This window comes from Leucopleurus acutus (genome assembly GCF_964270905.1).
Source record: "Leucopleurus acutus genome assembly, chromosome: 3".
NCBI lineage: Eukaryota > Metazoa > Chordata > Mammalia > Artiodactyla > Delphinidae > Leucopleurus > Leucopleurus acutus.
In genome coordinates, this window is record NC_139145.1 from 19,470,299 (window position 1) to 19,491,027 (window position 20,729).

The 20,729-nt window shown below is 47.1% G+C and overlaps 1 protein-coding gene across 1 annotated transcript; it reads left to right on the forward strand.

Annotated features, from left to right (window-relative positions):
• Positions 1 to 5,666: 5,666 nt before the first annotated feature.
• F12 (coagulation factor XII) lies at positions 5,667 to 18,814 on the forward strand (the record flags this gene model as incomplete). The annotated part of the gene is given in 24 exon segments (XM_082834998.1): positions 5,667 to 5,738; positions 6,105 to 6,163; positions 6,312 to 6,376; positions 14,395 to 14,511; positions 14,514 to 14,520; positions 15,232 to 15,268; positions 15,271 to 15,304; positions 15,588 to 15,698; positions 15,838 to 15,969; positions 16,132 to 16,236; positions 16,383 to 16,554; positions 16,640 to 16,869; positions 16,949 to 17,011; positions 17,014 to 17,117; positions 17,121 to 17,162; positions 17,166 to 17,197; positions 17,460 to 17,571; positions 17,573 to 17,597; positions 17,693 to 17,842; positions 18,406 to 18,413; positions 18,417 to 18,434; positions 18,438 to 18,500; positions 18,502 to 18,555; positions 18,647 to 18,814. Coding segments are annotated over 24 exon segments (1,965 nt in total). The 5' UTR covers positions 5,667 to 5,681.
• Positions 18,815 to 20,729: the final 1,915 nt, after the last annotated feature.

Sequence of the window (20,729 nt, forward strand, 5' to 3'; positions counted from 1 at the left end):
CTACTTTACCTCACAGCCTGACTTGGCTCCAGGGTTGATTGGCCTAAGACAGGAGATCCCCTTACCCTTGCCAGAGATTGGTTTAGGAGTGTCTGGTAACCCAGTTGTGGCCATTGAGCCATGAGGGGAGGTCTTCTTGGGATTTTGGGGGGAGGAAGGTTTCCTCATTTCTAAGAAAGATCTACTGGAAGGGAAGGTTCCTCTTCACTGGAGTTTAGACGTGATTCTTGGAGCTGTGGCAGCCATCTTGTGACCATGAGGGAATCAGCCTGAAAGTATACACACTGAGGACCATAGTAAACAAAAAGAAGAAGGAACATGGGTTCTTGATGACATTGTTAAACCACTGAAAGCACTGTTCCTGGAGCCCCTCCACTCTAGATCTCTTATGATATGAAATGATGCATTTGAATTTCCTTGCTACTTAAGCTTGGCTTTTGGAAGGCATCCTGACTTATGCCATGTAGCAGGGACAATCTGGTCGGGGCACAGTTGGTGCAATGGCAGACTTCCAACCCCAGCTCTTTTCACCATCCTTGGGTGGCCTGTTCAGGATTCAGAGTCCTGGGAGAGAGTGCCCATTGGCCACATTTAGGCCCCTCTGACTATGTTAATATAGGGAGAGGGTGATCTGGTCCATTAGGCTTCCAGAGTGGGAGGTGATCACTAGAAATTTCCCTTCCCCCACACAATGGGGGAGGGGTGACCCCAAATAGAAACTGGGAGACTAGAGGAAGAGGAAGGGGGAATAGATGTTGAACATCCAAATACCCATGAATGTCCATCTCCAGTCCCAACAGACTGGATGCCTCATCTCACATTCCCTACAAAGCACCCTGTGCTCATCACATTCTTCATTTGACATGCTACATTCAGGTTTCTGTGAAGTTGTAGTACTCACTCTGCCTGGAAGCTGTTCTCTCCCTTTCCCACCTACAAAGCCCTATTCATTGTGAAGACCTGTTTAAAAGGCCCCTTCCAGGCTTCCCTGGTGGCACAGTGGTTAAGAATATGCCTGCCAGTGCAGGGGACACGGGTTCAAGCCCTGGTCTGGGAAGATCCCACATGCCGTGGAGCAAATAAGCCCATGCACCACAACTACTGAGCCTGTGCTCTAGAGCCCGCGAGCCACAACTACTGAAGCCCATGCGCCTAGAGCCCGTGCTCCACAACAAGTGAAGCTGCCACAATGAGAAGCCTGCGCACCGCAATGAAGAGTAGCCCCGCTAACCACAACTAGAGAAAGACCACGCGCAGCAACGAAGACCCAACGCGGCCCAAAATAAATATAAATAAAATAAATTAAAAGGCCCCTTCCATTTGGAGGGAGAGCTGGCTTCTCATCAGGAGGAAGGAGCCAACGTGAGAGCAGCTCTGGGCCATGGACTGTATTCAAGAACTGCAATCAAGAACTGACAAAGGGGGCTTCCCTGGTGGTGCAGTGGTTGAGAATCCGCCTGCCAATGCAGGGGATGCAGGTTCAAGCCCTGGTCTGGGAAGATCCCACATGCCGCGGAGCAACTAGGCCCATGCACCACAGCTACTGAGCCTGTGCTCTGGAGCCCGCGAGCCACAACTACTGAGCCCGCAAGTCACAACTACTGAAGCCCGTGCACCTAGAGCCCCTGCTCCACAACAAGAGAAGCCACCACAACAAGAAGCCCATGCGGGCTTCCCTGGTGGCGCAGTAGTTGAGAGTCTGCCTGCCAATGCAGGGGACACGGGTTCAAGCCCTGGTCTGGGAGGATCCCACATGCCGCGGAGCAACTGGGCCCGTGAGCCACAGCTACTGAGCCTGTGCGTCTGGAGCCTGTGCTCCGCAACGAGAGGCCACGACAATGAGAGGCCCCCGCACTGCGATGAAGAGTGGCCCCTGCTTGCCACAAGTAGAGAAAGCCCTCTCACAGAAACGAAGACCCAACACAGCCAAAAATAAATAAATAAATTAAAAAAAAAAAAAAAAAAAAAGAAGCCCATGCACCATAACGAAGAGTAACCCCCACTCACCGCAACTAGAGAAAGCCCATGCGCAGCAACAAAGACCTAACGCAGCCAAAGATAAATGAATAAATTTAAAAATGCTATATATAAAAAAAAGAACTGACGAAGATGCTTTCATTTTAATGATCTCATCTATACAGCTCACAGTTTCAGTTTCATCACAGTCTTTTTTTTAATATTTATTTATTTATTTGGCTGCACTGGGTCTTAGTTGTGGCACACAGGATCTTCATTGCAGCGTGTGGGATCTTTTTTTTTTTTTTAAGTTGCAGCATGCAGGATCTTTTAGTTGTGGCATGTGGGATCTAGTTCCCCGACTGGGGATCGAACCTGGGCCCCCTGCACTGGGAGTGTGGAGTCTTAACCACTGGACCACCAGGGAGGTCCCTTACCATGGCCCTCATCATAGTCTTAGTAGCTGTCTCATCAACTTTTTTTGTTTAATCCGTTTTTTAATTTTTTTTTTTTTTTTTTTTTGGTACGTGGGCCTCTCACTTTTGTGGCCTCTCCCATTGCAGAGCACAGGATCTGGATGTGCAGGCTCAGCGGCCATGGCTCACGGGCCTAGCCGCTCCGCGGCATGTGGGATCTTCCCGGACGGGGCACGAACCCGTGTCCCCTGCATTGGCAGGCGGACTCTCAACCACTGCGCCACCAGGGAAGCCCAAATCAGTTTTTAAATTTAAAAAATTTTCTTTTTAGCTGTGTCAGTTCTTAGTGACGGCATGCGGGATATTTCCTCGCAGCGAGCAGGCTCTCCGTTGCAGTGTGAAGGCTTCTCTCTAGTGGTGGCGTGTGGGTTTTCACTCCCTAGTTGTGGCATGCAGGCTACAGGGTGTGTGGGCTCTGTAGTTTGCAGCACGCAGGCTCTCTAGTTGAGGCGCGTGAGCTTCAGTTGTTGTGGCGCACGGGCTTAGTTGCCCCGCGGCATGTGGGATCTTAGTTCCTCGACCAGGGGTCGAACCAGTGCCCCCTGCATTGCAAGGCGGATTCTTTACCACTGGACCACCAGGGAAGTCCCAATAGCTGTCACATCAACTTTTGAAAACAATTGTTGAAGTGGTGCCTCTACTCCTGCCGACCTGTTGCTGTGTTTCTGTTCCAGGAAGTCTTCCATGGCCTACCTTTCTTCCAGCAGAATTAAGGAATCGCTGCATTCTGTCTTCACTTCATTTCCCACAAATTACTTTGTATCAGTCAGGACTTCTTTGAAAGCGATGGAAGTCCATTCAAATTGGTTTTAATTGGTGAATGTAACTGAGAATTCTTGAGGGTATCTCTAGTTTTAGGATCCAGGTTCGCAAATAAAAGAATCAGTAATCAATTTATCTGTATTAGTTATCAAATGCTGGGTAACAAATCATCCTAAAATTTATGGCCTAAAACAACAAAAATCAATTAGGATTTTCTCAAATTCAGAGGTTCAAGAATTCAGGAGCAGCTTAGCGGGATGGTCTGGCTTGAGGTCTCTAATGAGGTTGCAGGCCAGATGGTCGGGCCTGCAGTATCCATATCAAAAGTGGTTCATTCACATGGCTGTACAGTTGGTGCTGGCTGTTGGCAGGAGGCTTTACTTCCTTCCCTCATGGGCCTCTCTGTAGGGCTGCTTAAGTGTCCTCACAGCGTGGCAGCTGGCCTCCCCCGGAGTGAGTGATCCATGAGACCAAGGCAAAAATTGCAATGCCTTTTATGATCTGGGCTTGGAAGTCAAACACAATCATTTCTGCTGTATTCTATTGGACACAGAGAGCAGCTCTGCATCAGTTTTAGAAGAGACTATTCAAGGTCATGAATCCCAGGAGGTGAGGATCAATGGGGACCATCTAGGAGGTTGCCTCCTACAGCATTCCTCCATCCTTCCTTCCCTGTTTGCTCTGCTATTCCTATATGTGTGCTTCATTCTCAGGCAGGCCTTCCCCAGGCAGTGACAGAGATGGCCATCAACATCTCCAGGCTTGCATTCTTAGGGACCCCAGTGGGAAGAAAGTACCTTTATACTTTATACTTTATAAAAGTTCTGGTGAAAGTCCCAAGGCTGACTCTGATTGGCCAAACTTGCGTATAGCTTATCCCTGAACCAATCACTGTGGTCTAGAGATACCATGCTCTGATTGGCCAGACCTAGGCCACACCCCCAGCACTAGAACTGAGGGTAGAGTGGGCAGCACTAGAGACTCATGGAGCGGATGAAGGAGGAGTGGTTCCCAAAGGAAAAATCAGGGTGTCCTTACTGAACCAAGGAGGATGGTTGTTGGGCAGGAAAAATAATACATGCCCAACCTATCTCCCTCCTTTGTACTCCAGTTGCATATTTTAGCACCCCTTGGTTTAGTATTTTTAGTATTTTTTCCATGGGATAATTTACTTTCTTTGTAGGTAGAACTCTAAGATGGCCCCCAAGTTCCCTGGTGTAAACATACCTTCTCCCAGTCATTTAATCAAACACTAATCTAGATGCTTCTGTAGAAGAATGCTGCAAATGTAAGTAAGGTCCCAAATCAGTTGACCTTAAGACAGGGAGATGCTGCTTAGTGGGCCTGACCTAATCAGATGCGCCCTTAAAAGTGACAGGGTTCTTCCTGGCAAAAGAAATTCAAAGGGTAAGAGAGTCAACGTGGGGGAGATTCTCTGTTGTTGGCTTGGAAGATCGAAGGGTCTCTATGGCAAGAAATGCAGGTAGCTTCTAGCAGCTGAGGGCAGCCCCTGGCTTGCAAAGAAAAAGGGACCTCAGTCCTACAAACACAAGGAACTGAATTCTGCCAATGACCTGAATGACCTTGGAAGGGAATTTCCCCCAGAGCCTCCAGAAAACTTAGCCTTGATCTCAGTTTTGTGAGACCCTGAGCAGAAAACTGAGTCACGCAGTGCTGGACTTCTGACCCACAGATTTACGAAGTAATTAATGGGTATTATTTTAAGCTGCAAAATTTGTGGTTAATTTTAGGCAGCAATAGAAAATGAATATACTTCTCCATGAACTCTAAGATTCCTAAAGTAGGGAGCTTCTCTTGGATCTCCTTAAACTCCTCATCCCCAATAGGACCCAAAACAAAGATGGTCCCTCTTCCTGCTTCCAGTTCCACTATCTGGGAAAGAGAGGAGGAGCCCCACTCCTTATTATGCTACTCCCACACACCAGCTCCCAACTTTCCCATCCTTGGGGGCCCACCAAGGAAACTCTCTGCTTGGCTTTCCATAAACAGCCCAGGAGGGCAGCTCGACCAATCTCTGCTTCCCAGGCCTCAGGGACCTTTGACCAGTTCTATTTTTTAAAAAAGTTATTATTTATTTATTTATTTTTGGCTGTGTTGGGTCTTCGTTGCTGCACACAGGCTTTCTCTAGTTGTGGCGAGTGGGGGCTACTCTTGGTTGTGGTGTGTGGGCTTCTCATTGTGGTGGCTTCTCTTGTTGTGGAGCATGGGCTCTAGGCATGCAGACTTCAGTAGTTGTGGCATGTGGGCTCCAGTAGTTGTGGCTCACAGGCTCTAGAGCTCAGGCTCAGTAGTTGTGGCGCACAGGCTTAGTTGCTCTGCAGCATGTGGGATCTTCCTGGATCAGGGCTTGAACCCGTGTCCTCTGCAATGGCAGGCGGATTCTCAACCACTGCGCCACCTGGGAAGCCCGACCAGTTCTGTTGATCTGGACTCCTGGACAAGTGGTTGGACCAACAGACAGACCCCATGAGGGCTCTGCTGCTCCTGGGGGTCCTGCTGGTGAGCCTGGAGTCAGCAGTTTTGGTGAAGGCTGTGGGAACCAGGAGGGTTGTACTGGGATGGCCCTGGGGGGTCCCTATCACAGCCTTGGCCTCTGCCGATGACCTTTTAGTCTAGGTGATTGGAAGGCCTGTTTGGAAAGACTAGGCAAGCCTATAAGGCCAAAGTAGAGGAGAGAAAGACAGACAGTGCTGGTGGATATGAGGACATGGCCTGCATTACTGGGGGAGGGGGACCTTGAGGAGACAATGAGAGGAGGAAGGAGGTGTCCAGGCCTTCTGAGGAAATCTCTGCATTTCTGGACTGTGAAAGGAAGCTGGGGACTAGCATGGGATCGGGGCAGGCAATGACTTTCTGGGAAAATTCCCGGCTTTCTTCTCTCTCCCATAGACTCCACCTTGGAAAGCCCCCATGCAGAGCAAACAGGGAAGGAAGGATGGAGGAATGCTGTAGGAGGCAACCTCCTAGATGGTCCCCATTGATCCTCACCTCCTGGGATTCATGACCTTGAATAGTCTCTTCTAAAACTGATTCAGAGCTGCTCCCTGTGTCCAATAGAACACAGCAGAAATGATTGTGTTTGACTTCCAAGCCCAGATCTCCACCTTGGAAAGCCACTCTCTATGAACTCTCTAAGTTCATAGAGAGTGAGCGCACAGTGGGTAAGTAGCCTGGATCCACCTCCTGAGAGACCCTTGAACAGGGATGAGTATGGCAGGGAGTGTGCAGATTGTTAGTCTCTGGCCCTTGGGGTGAGGGGAAGGATCCTGGGCACTCTTCACTCTCATCCCCAGAGTTGTCTGGCTGGCATTCAGACCTGAGAGCCTACTATATGCCAGGTCTTGTGCGCATGGGTGCCGGGGATCCAGAGTGATAGTGAACTATGTGCTCCTTGAGGGCAAGGCTGGGGCTGTATCTGAGTGTCTGGTCCAGTACCTGCCAGTCTTTCTCGGTTTCCCCAGCCTCCCCCTTCCTTTCCTCTCCTCAATACATCTCGCAGGCATCAGTCATGCCACACAGAGGCCAGGGCCCTTGACGGACAAGGAAGGATCAAGAGCAGGGCTCTGGAGCCCAAATTCCTCTGAATCCCAGCTTCATCACTTACATGCTGGATGGCTCTGCACCAATGACTTGACTTCTCCAAGCTTAAATCCCCACCTGTAAAACGAGGCTGGTAATGGTAAAACTCTTAGGGTTGTGGAGAAGGAGAAATGAGTCATTAATCCCAGTGAGGCGCTCAGCCCACAGTTTGGTACATGGTAAATGCTTAAAATATATTGGCTTTTGTTATCAAGCTCCCTTTTAGATGGTAGATATCTGCCATCTTCCCCCTGCCATAGCTCCTCATTTCCTGTATTCTTCCAGGCACTAAATATTTACCTAGAATTGTAAACTAGATTGAGCCTGCCCTGGCAAGCCTGCCCTGATGGGATCAGGCCCAGCCCCTTAGCATGACACTGAGGCAATCCTGAGTACCTCACCTCCTCTCCTCAGCACTCCACACCTAGCCAAACTGCTCTCCTCCCTCTAGCCTGACTCAACCTAGCTGCTCTGCCCTTGCCTAATCACCTACTTAGGGTCCTACTCTTCCGTGTCCATTCCATTTGCATCTTAAAGGTCCGTCTCAGACCCCTCTCTCTTCCTTTAATGTCCTGTCCCTGATTTGGCCCTCAGCACAAGCGTCATTGGGCCTCTAATAACAAAATAGCAGCTAATGAACTATGTGCCAGACTCTGTGTAAGTGTTTTATAGACACAATCTCATTTAAGTTTCACAACACTCCTCTGAAATAGAGTCAATTCTCATTATTCGTGGTAGTCATGTTCTATAAAGTCACCATGAACACTGAATTAGCAAAAACTGAACCATTGCTCCTAGAGGAAATATAGGGTTAGGTTTCTGTTAGCTCTGGTCACAACATTTTCATCAACATATAACCTTGTTGTATGTGTGATTCTGTTTAAAGACACCTTACTTAATATATATTGTTGATTCATTGATATTGAATTCATGGCCAGCAGCACTATAGCTCATGCCTGGACGAAGCTTATCTAACCCACAAGTGTTCTACATAATGTACATCACAGCCCTTTTGCACTTCGGAACACTGGACAGCACTTCAGCACTCTATTTGGGGGCCATTTTCAACAGCAAAATCAGGTATCAAAAGCACAAAATTTGAAGGCTTCCCTGGTGGCGCAGTGGTTGAGAGTCCGCCTGCCGATGCAGGGGACATGGGTTCGTGCCCCGGTCCAGGAAGATCCCACATGCCATGGAGCGGCTGGGCCCGTGAGCCATGGCTGCTGAGCCTGCGCATACGCGCCCTGTGCTCCACAATGGGAGAAGCCACAACAGTGAGAGGCCCGCGTACCGCAAAAAAAAAAAAAAAAAAAAAAAAGCACAAAATTTGAAAAACATGGCACTAAATAGAGCATGAAAAGTACACTTCTTGAGAAGTAAGAAGAACTACAGTCCTGCAACCTGTGGAACAAAAACCACATTCAGAGAAAGATAGATAAGATGAAAAGGCAGAGGGCTATGTACCAGATGAAGAAACAAGATAAACCCCCAGAAAAACAACTAAGTGAAGTGGAGATAGGTAACCTTCCAGAAAAAGAATTCAGGATAATGATAGTGAAGATGATCCAGGACCTCGGAAAAAGAATAGAGGCAAAGATTGAGAAGATGCAAGAAATGTTTAACAAAGATCTAGAAGAATTAAAGAACAAACAGAGATGAACAATATAATAACTGAAATGAAAAATACACTAGACGGAATCAATACCAGAATAAGTGAGGCAGAAGAACAAATAAGTTACCTGGAAGACAGAATGGTGGAATTCACTGCTGCGGAACAGAATAAAGAAAAAGAATGACAAGAAATGAAGACAGCCTAAGAGACCTCTGGGACAACATTAAACGCAACAACATTCACTTTATAGGGGTCCCAGAAGGAGAAGAGAGAGAGAAAGGACCCAAGAAAATATTTGAAGAGATTATAGTCAAAAAATTCCCTAACATGGGAAAGGAAATAGCCACCCAAGTCCAGGGAGGGCAGAGAGTCCCATACAGAATAAACCCAAGGAGAAACACACTGAGACACATAGTAATCAACTTGGCAAAAATTAAAGACAAAGAAAAATTATTGAAAGCAGCAAGGGAAAAACGACAAATAACATACAAGGGAACTCCCATAAAGTTAACAGCTGATTTCTCAGCAGAAACTCTACAAGCCAGAAGGCAGTGGCATGACATAGTTAAAGTGATGAAAGGGAGGAACCTACAACCATGATTACTCTACCTGGCAAGGATCTCATTCAGATTCGTTGGAGAAATCAAAAGCTTTACAGACAAGCAAAAGCTAAGAGAATTCAGCACCACAAAACCAGCTCTACAACAAATGCTAAAGGAACTTCTGTAAGTGGGAAACACAAGAGAAGAAAAGGACCTACAAAAACAAACCCCAGACAATGAAGAAAGTGGTAATAGGAACATACATATCAATAATTACCTTAAACGTGAATGGATTAAATGCTCCAACCAAAAGACACAGGATTGCTGAATGGATACAAAAACAAGACCCATATATATGCTGTCTACAAGAGACCCACGTCAGACCTAGGGACACATACAGACTGAAAGTGAGGGGATGGAAAAAGATATTCCATGCAAATGGAAATCAAAAGAAATCTGGAGTAGCAATACTCATATCAGATAAAATAGACGTTAAAATAAAGAATGGTACAAGAGACAAGGAAGGAAACGACATAATGATCAAGGGATCAATCCAAGAAGAAGATATAACAATTATAAATATATATGCACCCAACATAGGAGCACCTCAATACATAAGGCAACTGCTAACAGCTATAAAACAGGAAATCAACAGTAACACAACAATAGTGGGGGACTTTAACACCTCACTTATACCAGTGGACAGATCATCCAAATGGCAAATTAATAAGGAAACACAAGCTTTAAGTGACACAATAGACCAGAGAGATTTACTTGATATTTATAGGACATTCCATCCAAAAACAGCAGATTACACTTTCTTCTCAAGTGTGCACAGAACATTCTCCAGGATAGATCACATCTTGGGTCACAAATCAAGCCTCAGTAAATTTCAGAAAATTGAAATCATATCAAGCATCTTTTCTGACCACGACGCTATGAAATTAGAAATCAATTACAGGGAAAAAAATGTAAAAAACACAAACACATGGAGGCTAAACAGTACGTTACTAAATAACCAAGAGATCACTGAAGAAATCTAAGAGGAAATCAAAAAATACCTAGAGACAAATGACAATGAAAACACGATGATCCAAAACCTACGGGATGCAGCAAAAGCAGTTCTAAGAGGGAAGTTTATAGCAATACAATCCTACCTTAAGAAACAACAGACATCTCAAATAAACAATCTAACCTTACACCTAAAGGAACTAGAGAAAGAAGAACAAACAAAACCCAAAGTTAGTAGAAGGAAAGAAATCATAAAGATCAGAGCAAAAATAAATGAAATAGAAACAAAGAAAACAATAGCAAAGATCAATAAAACTAAAAGCTGGTTTTTTGAGAAGATAAACAAAATTGATAAACCATTAGCCAGAGTCATCAAGAAAAACAAGCAGAAGACTGAAATCAGTAAAATTAGAAATGAAAAGAAGTTACAACAAACACCGCAGAAATACAAAGCATCCTAAGAGACTACTATGCCAATAAAAGCAACTCTATGCCAATAAAATGGACAACCTGGAAGAAATGGACAAATTCTTAGAAAGGTATAGCCTTTCAAGACTGAAGGAGGAAGAACTAGAAAATATGAACAGACTAATCACAAATAATGAAATTGAAACTGTGATTAAAAATCTCCCAGCAAACAAAAGTCCAGGACCAGATGGCTTCACAGGTGAATTCTATCAAACATTTAGAGAAGAGCTAACACCCATCCTTCTCAAACTCTTCCAAACAATTGCAGAGAAAGGAACACACCCAAACTCATTCTATGAGGCCACCATCACCCTCATACCAAAACCAGACAAAGACACTACAAGAAAAGAAAATTACAGACCAATATCACTCATGAATATAGATGCAAAAATCCTCAACAAAATACTAGCAAACAGAATCCAACAACACATTAAAAGGATCATACACCATGATCAAGTGGGATTTATCCCAGGGATGCAAGGATTCTTCAATATACACAAGTCAATCAATGTGATACACCATATTAACAAACTGAAGAAGAAAAACCATATGATCATCTCAATAGATGCAGAAAAAGCTTTTGACAAAATTCAACACCCATTTATGATAAAAACTCTCCAGAAAGTGCACATAGAGGGAACCTACCTCAACATAATAAGGCCATATACGACAAACCCACAGCACACATCATTCTCAATGGTGAAAAACTGAAAGATCAGGAACAAGCAAGGGCAAGGATGTCTACTCTCACCACTATTACAACATAGTTTTGGAAGTCCTAGCCACATCAGTCAGAGAAGAAAAAGAAATAAAAGGAATACAAATTGGAAAAGAAGAAGTAAAACTGTCACTATTTGCAGATGACATGATACTATACATAGAGAATCCTAAAGATGCCACCAGAAAATGACTAGAGCTAATCATTGAATTTGATAAAGTTGCAGGATATAAAATTAAGGCACAGAAATCTCTTGCATTCCTATACACTAATGATGAAAAATCTGAAAGAGAAATTAAGGAAACACTTCCATTTACCATTGCAACAAAAAGAATAAAATACCTAGGAATAAACCTACCTAGGGAGACAAAAGACCTGTATGCAGAAAACTATAAGAAACTGATGAAAGAAATTAAAGATGATACAAACAGATGGAGAGATACACCATGTTCTTGCATTGGAAGAATCAATATTGTGAAAATGACTATACTACCCAAAGCAATCTACAGATTCGATGCAATCCCTATCAAATTACCAATGACATTTTTTTACAGAACTAGAACAAAAAATCTTAAAATTTGTTTGGAGACAAAAAAGACCCCGAATAGCCAAAGCAGTCTTGAGGGGAAAAAAACGGAGCTGGAGGAATCAGCCTCCCTGACTTCAGACTATACTACAAAGCTACAGTAATCAAGACAATATGGTACTGGCACAAGAACAGAAATATAGATCAATGGAACAGGATAGAAAGCCCAGAGATAAACCCACGCACATATGGTCACCATATATTTGACAATGGAGGCAAGGATATACAATGGAGAAAAGACAGTCTCTTCAGTAAGTGGTGCTGGGAAAACTGGACAGCTACATGTAAAAGAATGAAATTAGAACATTACCTAACACCATCACAAAAATAAACTCAAAATGGATTAGAGACCTAAATGTAAGACTGGACACTATAAAACTCTTAGAGGAAAACATAGGAAGAACACTCTTTGACATAAATCTCAGCAAGATCTTTTTTGATCCACCTCCTAGAGTAATGGAAATAAAAACAAAAATAAACAAATGGGACATAATGAAACTTAAAAGCTTTTGCACAGCAAAGGAAACTACAAACAAGATGAAAATACAACCCTCAGAATGGGAGAAAATATTTGCAAATGAATCAACGGACAAAGGATCTCCAAATATATCCAAAATATATAGACAGCTCATGGAGCTCAATATTAAAAAAACAAACAACCCAATCCAAAAATGGGCAGAAGACCTAAATAGACATCTCTCCAAAGAAGACATACAGATGGCCAAGAAGCACATGAAAAGCTGCTCAACATCACTAATTATTAGAGAAATGCAAATCAAAACTACAGTGAGGTATCACCTCACACCAGTTAGAATGGGCATCATCAGAAAATCTACAAACAACAAATGCTGGAGAGGGTGTGGAGAAAAGGGAACCCTCTTGCACTGTTGATGGGAATGTAAATTGATACAGCCACTATGGAGAACAGTATGGAGTTTCCTTAACAAACTAAAAATAGAATTACCATATGACCCAGCAATCCCACTACTGGGCATATACCCAGAGGAAACCATAATTCAAAAAGACATATGCACCCCAATGTTCATTGCAGCACTATTTACAATAGCCAGGACATGGAAGCAATGTAAATGCCCATCGACAGACGAATGGATAATGATGTGGTACATATAAACAATGGAATATTACTCAGCCATAAAAAAGGAATGAAATTGGGTCATTTGTTGAGACGTGGATGGATCTAGAGTCTGTCATACAGAGTGAAGTAAGTCAGAAAGAGAAAAACAAATATCATATATTAATGCATATATGGAACCTAGAAAAATGGTACAGATGAACCAGTTTGCAGGGCAGAAATTGAGACACAGATGTAGAGAACAAACGTATGGACAACAAGGGGGGAAAGTGGCAGGGGTGGTGTGGTGTGATGCATTGGGAGATTGGGATTGACATATATACACTAATATGTATAAAATGGATGAGTTATGAGGACCTGCTGTATAAAAAATAAATAAAATTTAAAAATTAAAAAAAAAGGACACTTGTTTACAGTAGGAGTTGAAACAAGATGCAGAGCATCACCTTGTTTGACCTCAGCTGGGAATGTGCACTTCAGGTGACTCAAATTTTTCACCGCTCTGTGCATGTCCACAAATGACAGTGAAAGCCCCTTGAGTATTGGTTTGGGGTTACAGATAAATTTTAGCAAGAAGTGCAGATAAGCAAATACAGAATCTGAATGAGGCTCAATTGTACTATTTTTAAAAATTACAATAGCAATATTTTTTTGTAAAAACTTTATAAATTACGGAAATAGAAAAGAAGGAAAAGTCACCCATAATCCACTATCTTCCAAAAACCACTGTTACAAATTTTGGAGATTTCTTTCTAGATTTATTTTTTATGCATATGTAAACATATTTTTACAAAAATAGGACCATACTGACATGCTGGGTTTTATTTATTTTTGTCGGAGTTGGGTCTTTGTTGCTGCGCGCGGGGTTTATCACTAGTTGCCGCGAGTGGGGGCTACTCTTCATTGCGGTGCGCAGGCTTCTCATTGCGGTGGCTTCTCTTGTTGCAGAGCATGGGCTCTAGGCATGCGTGCTTCAGTAGTTGTGGCTCACGGGCTGTAGAGCGCAGGCTGAGTAGTTGTGGCGTACAGGCTTAGCTTCTCTGCGGCATGTGGGATCTTCCCGGACCAGGGCTTGAACCCGTGTCCCGGGCATTGGCAGGTGGATTCCTATTCACTGCGCCACCAGGGAATCCCCGTCTCAACCATTTTTAAGTGTACAGTTCAGTGATATTAAGTACACTCGTATTGTTGTGCAATCATTACCACCATCTATCTCCAGAATTCTTTGCATCTTGCAAAACTGAAACCCTTCATCTGTACTATGTATGATTTTTGCCATTTTTAACAGATGAGAAAACTAAGGCTCAGAGTGGTCAAGTGACTTCAACATTCAACAAGTATTTATTAAGTGCCTACTTTGTAGCAAGCACTCTTCTAGGCCTGGAGGCTGCAGACTTGTCTAAAGTCACACAGTTAGTAGTTGGTGGAGTCAGGAGTCCACCAACTGACTCCAGAAACCCAACTCTTAAGCAGGATGTGGTCTTGAAGGCACAATGATCTTTTCAAAGGTCTATCCTTTTTCCAACCAGACTCTGAGGGGTGGTACCTGGGCAATGGGGCATGGGGAAAGTCATTAAGGAGTGTGTTACCCCTGCAGTTCTCACTGTCACTGGGGAGCCCTGCCACTTCCCCTTTCAGTACCACTGGCAGCTGTATCACAAATTTATCCACAGAGGCTGGCCTGGCCCCGACCCTGGTAAGACTACCCTGGAAGGGTTGGAGCAGGGGTCTGGGGGAGGTAGACTCTGCCCATCCTTCTGTCCAAGGAACCCTGCTTGGAGAGAAGGGGCTGTGATAGGGAAGGGCAGCCCAGCCTCTTGGGCAGAGCTAGGAAGCTTCATCTCTTTCTTTCTTTCTTTTTTATTTATTGAAGTATATTTGATTTACAATATTGTGTTGGTTTCAGGTGTACAGCAAAATGATTCAGTTATATATATATATTTTTTCAGATTATTTTCCATTATAAGTTATTATAAGATATTGAATATAGTTCCCTGTATTATACAGTAAATCCTTGTTGCTTATATATTTTATGTATAGTAGTGTGTATCTGTTAATCTCATATTCCTAATTTATCACCCCCACCCCCGTTTTCCCCTTTGGTAATTGTAAGTTTGTTTTCTATGTCTGTAAGTCTGTTTCTATTTTGTATATAGATTCATTTGTGTTATTGTTTAGATTCCACATATAAATGCTATCACATAATATTTGTCTTTCTCCATCTGACTTACTTCACTTAGTATGGTATTCCCTAGGTCCACCCATGTTACTGAAAATGGCAATATTTCATTCTTTTTTAATGGCTGAATAATATTCCGTTGTGTATATACCACATCTTCTTAAACCAATCATCTATTGATGGGCACTTGGGTCACTTCCATGTCTTAAGCCTTATCTCTGTCTACAGGTGTGCTACCACCCCCAACTTCAAGAAGGATCAGCGATGTGGGCATACTGCCTGGAGCCAAAGAAAGTGAAAGGTGCCACACAACCTTTGGCGTGGCACAGGACCCTCTCCCCGACCCTAGCTACTCTCCTGGGTATCATCAGATCTAAAACATATGGGACTCTGGGCCCACCTATCTCCTTCCCTCCCAGAGGGAGAAGTTCTAAGAGGGGATAGCCCCATTTTTCAGGTGGGTAAACTAAGGCTTGGAAATTTGGAGGGCCAAGGTCAAAAGACAAGCAGGTTTGGGTAGGGACTTGGCCCCATCTGTTTGATTCAGGCTCCCCACTCTTTCTCCCCCTGTGTTCATCTCTCAGATCACTGCAGCAAACACAAACCCTGCCAGAAAGGAGAGACCTGTGTGAACATGCCAAATGGCCCACACTGCATCTGTCCAGATCACTTCACTGGGAAGCACGGCCAGAGAGGTAAGGAGATGCTGAGGCCAGGGGAGGGGCTGCTGGGGAACAGGGGCAGCCACGGGCCTACTGAAGAGGTCCTGTGGATTCCCAGAGATTTGGCATGGTCCCACACTCTCCTGAGACTACCCTACCGCTTTGTCCCCAGAGAAGTGCTTTGAGCCCCAGCTTCTTTGGTTCTTCCAGGAGAATGAAATATGGCACAGGCTTGAGCTGGCAGGTGTAGCCAAGTGCCAGTGCAATGGTCCGAATGCCCAGTGCAAGCCACTGGCCAGCCAGGGTGAGTAGATCGGTGGGGAGCTGGCCAGGGAGGAGGGCAGAAGGTGGGAAAGAAAGGCTGGCAGGAGGTCAGGTGGTGTGCCAGCGTAAGAGGGAGCTCTCTGGGTAGGGGGGGGCGGGGGTCTTTGAGCCTAGGGGTGGCTCAACATGCTCCTTCTCCCAGTCTGCCGTACCAACCCATGTCTCAATGGGGGCAGCTGCCTACAGGCGGAGGGCCACCGCCTGTGCAGTTGCCCCACGGGCTACGCTGGACGCTTGTGCGAAGTGGGTGAGTTAGGGTGTCTGGGAAGCAGAAGCCCCGCCCCCACGTGGGAAGGGCTTGCAGAGAGGGAGGAGGGAGAGTGGAGAAGTGGGTGAGAGAGCGGCAGGAGACCGTTCCATACCCTAGCTGTAGGGAGCCTTCTCTCTCCCCAGACCACAAGGCGAACTGTTACGACGACCGCGACCACGGGCTCAGCTACCGCGGCGTGGCCCGGACTAAGCTCTGGGGTGCACCCTGTCAGCCGTGGGCCTCCGAGGCCACCTACTGGAATGTGACCGCAGAGCAAGCGCTGAACGGGAGACTGGGCGACCACGCCTTCTGCCGGTGCGCGGGTGGGGCAGGGCTGGGCGTCTCTTTCCGCCCCAGGGCCCTCTAGGGCTTCTCAACCACCCCCACCCCGTGGTTGCAGGAACCAGGACAACGACACCCGCCCGTGGTGCTTTGTTTGGAGAGGCGACCGACTAAGCTCGAATTATTGCCGCCTGGCACTGTGCCAGGCCCCAGCCCCGGCGGCGCCCCAAATCCCTCCTCCGATCCGGCTCTCATCTGGGCACCAGTACTTCCCTTTGCCCTCGCTTTCGGCTTTGCAGAAACCTCAGTCCACGACCCAGACCCTGCTTCGACCCCTGACCTCAGGTTGTTGGGAAAAGTTAAGAATCCGAGCAGAGAAAGCACGGGACGAGCTACATTCCAAGATCGTGGGTCTCCCGGCCCTCAGCCTGGGCTTCTCCCACAGGCTGGTGCTCGCCGCCCGAGCAGCGGACTCCCCTGCCCAGCGCGGCCCGGCGGGCTGTGGACGGTGGCTCCACAAACGGCTGTCCTCGCTGAGCCGCGTCGTCGGGGGACTGATGGCGCTCCCCGGGGCGCACCCCTACATCGCCGCGCTGTAACAGGGCCAAAATTTCTGCACCGGCAGCCTCATCGCCCCCTGTTGAGTGCTGACCGCGGCTCACTGCCTGCAGAACCGGCGAGTGCCTGAGCGTTCAGCTCCCGGCCCTGGATTCCTAGCTCCTCTCTCCTGTGCCCAGCTTCCGCGCGACACCTGAACACGTGCCCTACCTCTACGCGTCCCCTACCTCTACGCGTCCCCGCCCACCTTTCCCCCTTCTCCCTTTCAGAGCTCCCCAGGAGGAAGCTGAAACCCAAGAAGGGGCTCAGAAAGAGGAGGGTCCCGCAGGATGCCTGTGGCCGGCTCTGAGCACGCTTCCTTTTCCCGACCCTGCCCCCAGACCTGCGCCAGAGGAGCTGGCAGTGGTGCTCGGCCAGGACCGCCATAACCAGAGCTATGAGCAGTGCCAGACGCTGGCCGTGCGTGCCTACCCCCTGCACGAGGCCTTCTCGCGTTATCACCTACCAGCACGACCTGGGTGCGTGGGGGCGCCCCAGCGGGGATCAGGGGAAAGGGTGGGCGGGGCTCGAAGTCCTAGCGTCCCGGTCTCAGGCACCTCCCCGCTTGGGTTAGCTCTGGTGCGCCTGCAGGAGAGCGCTGAAGGCTGCTGCGCGCACCCGTCGCCTTTCGTTCAGCCAGTGTGCCTGCCGAGTAGCGCCGCCCTCCCGGCCGAATCTGAAGCCGCGCTCTGCGAAGTGGCCGGCTGGGGTCACCAGTTAGAAGGTAGGCAGAACCGCTAGGGGTGGGAGGGAAACCTCTGGCCACCGGGGTAGGCAAGAGAAGGCCGCAGGTTTGGTACCTCCAGGGACAGGTGGGGCCGACCTGGTGGGTTGTGAGGACGTGCAGGGCCCTTGTCTCTGCAGTCTGCTTCTCCAAGAGCTTGGTATTCACTGTTGCGGGGCGTCCCCAAATCTGAGGCGTATCGGGAGAATCGCACTTTCTCTTGATTCCCTCTGGGCACAGGGCTGCAAGGGCTACTAGGACGCTGGCCCGCGCTGGAGCAGTAGGTGGGCTGGATGGGGACCAAGGTTTTGAGACACTGGATGGGAAGTTGGGGTGGGGTTCCGAAGCAGTCCTGCTTCCTCCTGGTTCATTCACATAACCGCGCCTCTCTGGCCTCAGTTTTCTCATCTATGAAATAGTGTTAAAGGCAACTCACTCTCTCTCGGGCTTGTTGCGAGGGAGGCAGGAGATTAGCGGGTTTGGAAGAGCCTGGCGCAGCCAGGTCCATGGCTTGGGCGGAGAGGAGTTGGGAGGGGTGTGAGGAAGGCGCTCTCGGTTCGCAGGGCCAGGGTAATATTCCAGCTTCCTGCAGTAGACTCAGGTGCCGCTCATCCATCCGGAGCGCTGCTCCGCCCCCGACGTGCACGGAGCCGCCTTCATCCCCCGGCATGCTCTGCGCTGGCTTCCTCGAGGGTGGCACTGACGCGTGCCAGGTGAGCCCTTGGACCCACTTGGTGCCCTCCTCCAACCCGGTCAAGTGCAGACCTCAAGCCAAGGGCGCTGAGCCGCGTGTCCCCGACCCAGGGTAACTCCAGGGGCCCTCTGGTGTGTGAGGATGAGACCGCAGAGCGCCAGCTCATCCTGCGAGGCATCGTCAGCTGGGGTTCAGTTTGCGGCGACCACCACATGCCAGGTGTATACACCGACGTGGCCAACTACCTAGCCTGGATCCGGGAGCACACCGCTTCCTGACCGCCCCGGGACTCGTCTTTCCCTCCTGGGCAATTCTGGAATGGAAGTGTGGCTGAGGCTTGATCATGGATAGCAAGGAATGTGTTCCATTCCCCCCAGCGCTGCCAGCCCGGCTCCAGGCATGGCATAGAAATCAGTAAAGTGCTTTTGAAGATGCTTGAAAGGCACAGCTCTTCAGGTGTCCCGTCGGGAAATGCCAAGATAGTATACCGGTGCTCAACTTCTCCACACCCCTTCAGAGAACAGAATCTATTGAGATCTGATGCAAGGTTTAGATTCATGTCCAGCTGACATTTACTAAGCCACACTGTGTACCAAACCTGTGCAAGGTGATGCCACATGTATGAAACTCATATTTTAAGTTTATAGAACAGGAGTTCTCAACCTCGACTGTACATCGGAATCACCATGGGGAGCTTTTTGAACCTATGCCCAACATCCACCTCAGGCCAATTAAATCAATATTTCTAGGGAAGGGGGGTGGGTGGGTAGCCATTTGTTTTGTTTTGTTTTTTTACAAACAGAAAAAAGTGAAATGTTTATTTGGCAGAAAACTTTTGAAGTTAATAAAGAAATGACAATAACTGGTACACACATTAATTCAAAATATTTCTACTAAGCACCAAATAGAATAGTTCCTGAACTTTTCACTAAGAACCTCTTTCATTACTGAAAGAATGCTAAAATGTAATCAATTTAGTTAGGTTTTTAATCAAGAAATCTAAAGCTGCCAATCAGAGCTTCTAATTGGCATGAGATGACCAGGTTAACAACCTTGAAATCAGATAATGTGATTAAAAACAAGTTTTAAAAGCTTTGTTTAGGGCTTCCCTGGTGGCGCAGTGGTTGAGAGTCCACCTGCCGATGCAGGGGACACGGGTTCATGCCCTGGTCCGGGAAGATCCCACATGCCGCGGAGCAGCTGGGCCCGTGAGCCATGGCTGCTGAGCCTGCACGTCTGGAGCCTGTGCTCCGCACCGGCAGAGGCCACAACAGCTAGAGGCCCACATACCGCAAAAAAAAAAAAAAAAAAGCTTTGTTTAACTATATACTCCGAATGAGAGAATTCGTTGCCTCCGGCTGTGTACCATACACACACATACACAAACAAAAATAAGTACTAAGTTATTATATATAAAAGATAATAAACGGTCCCTGCATATTCAGAGGGGAATAATGCCTACTTCTCATGAGGAACAAGGAGACAGATTACTAACTCCAGAGGGAGAATCAAGCAAGGCTGGCAGAAGAGACAAGAAGTCCTGTGTCCTGTGGATACAACGGAGAGGGCCTTTGGAGGCTGCAGAGACCAGGTGGCGTCCAGGCCAGAGGGGAACTTGAGTGGCTGTCAAGGTGGGTGGGGCAGGGCCTTCAAGGCTGGAGAAAAAGCGAGCCAAGACACCGAGTCACAGAATTACTGCCTGTTCAAGAGACAGTGCAGCACTTGGTGAGAGAGAAGGGGTGTAATCTAATGAGGGAATGTGAACAACAGAGAAAGGAAAGCCTCATCCAAGGAGACCAGGCACAATGCCGGTCTGTCTGTATTTCTCAACAGCGGTTCAATAGAGAATCTGAGGTGGCCTGTGCGGCTGGCAGAGGGTAAAATATCTTCCCAAACACCCAGTCTCCCATGCACCCTGCAGCCAGCCTCCCACCTCGAGGCCCCAGTCCCTTGGAATCAACACCACCCATTAGCAAGAAATTCATTAATGGAAAAATCCGCTCCAAATAGCAGAACAAACAAACAAAACTCAAAACTCAGAGATGATTACAGCAAACTTTAACCCTCATACTTCACCTATGCCCCTATTGAGATCAGGGTCCGCTCTGTTACTTAAACTGATTATTGAGGAAATGAATATCACTAGCATATCACTGCTCCTACCACCCCCAAAAGTAAATAAACACTACACAA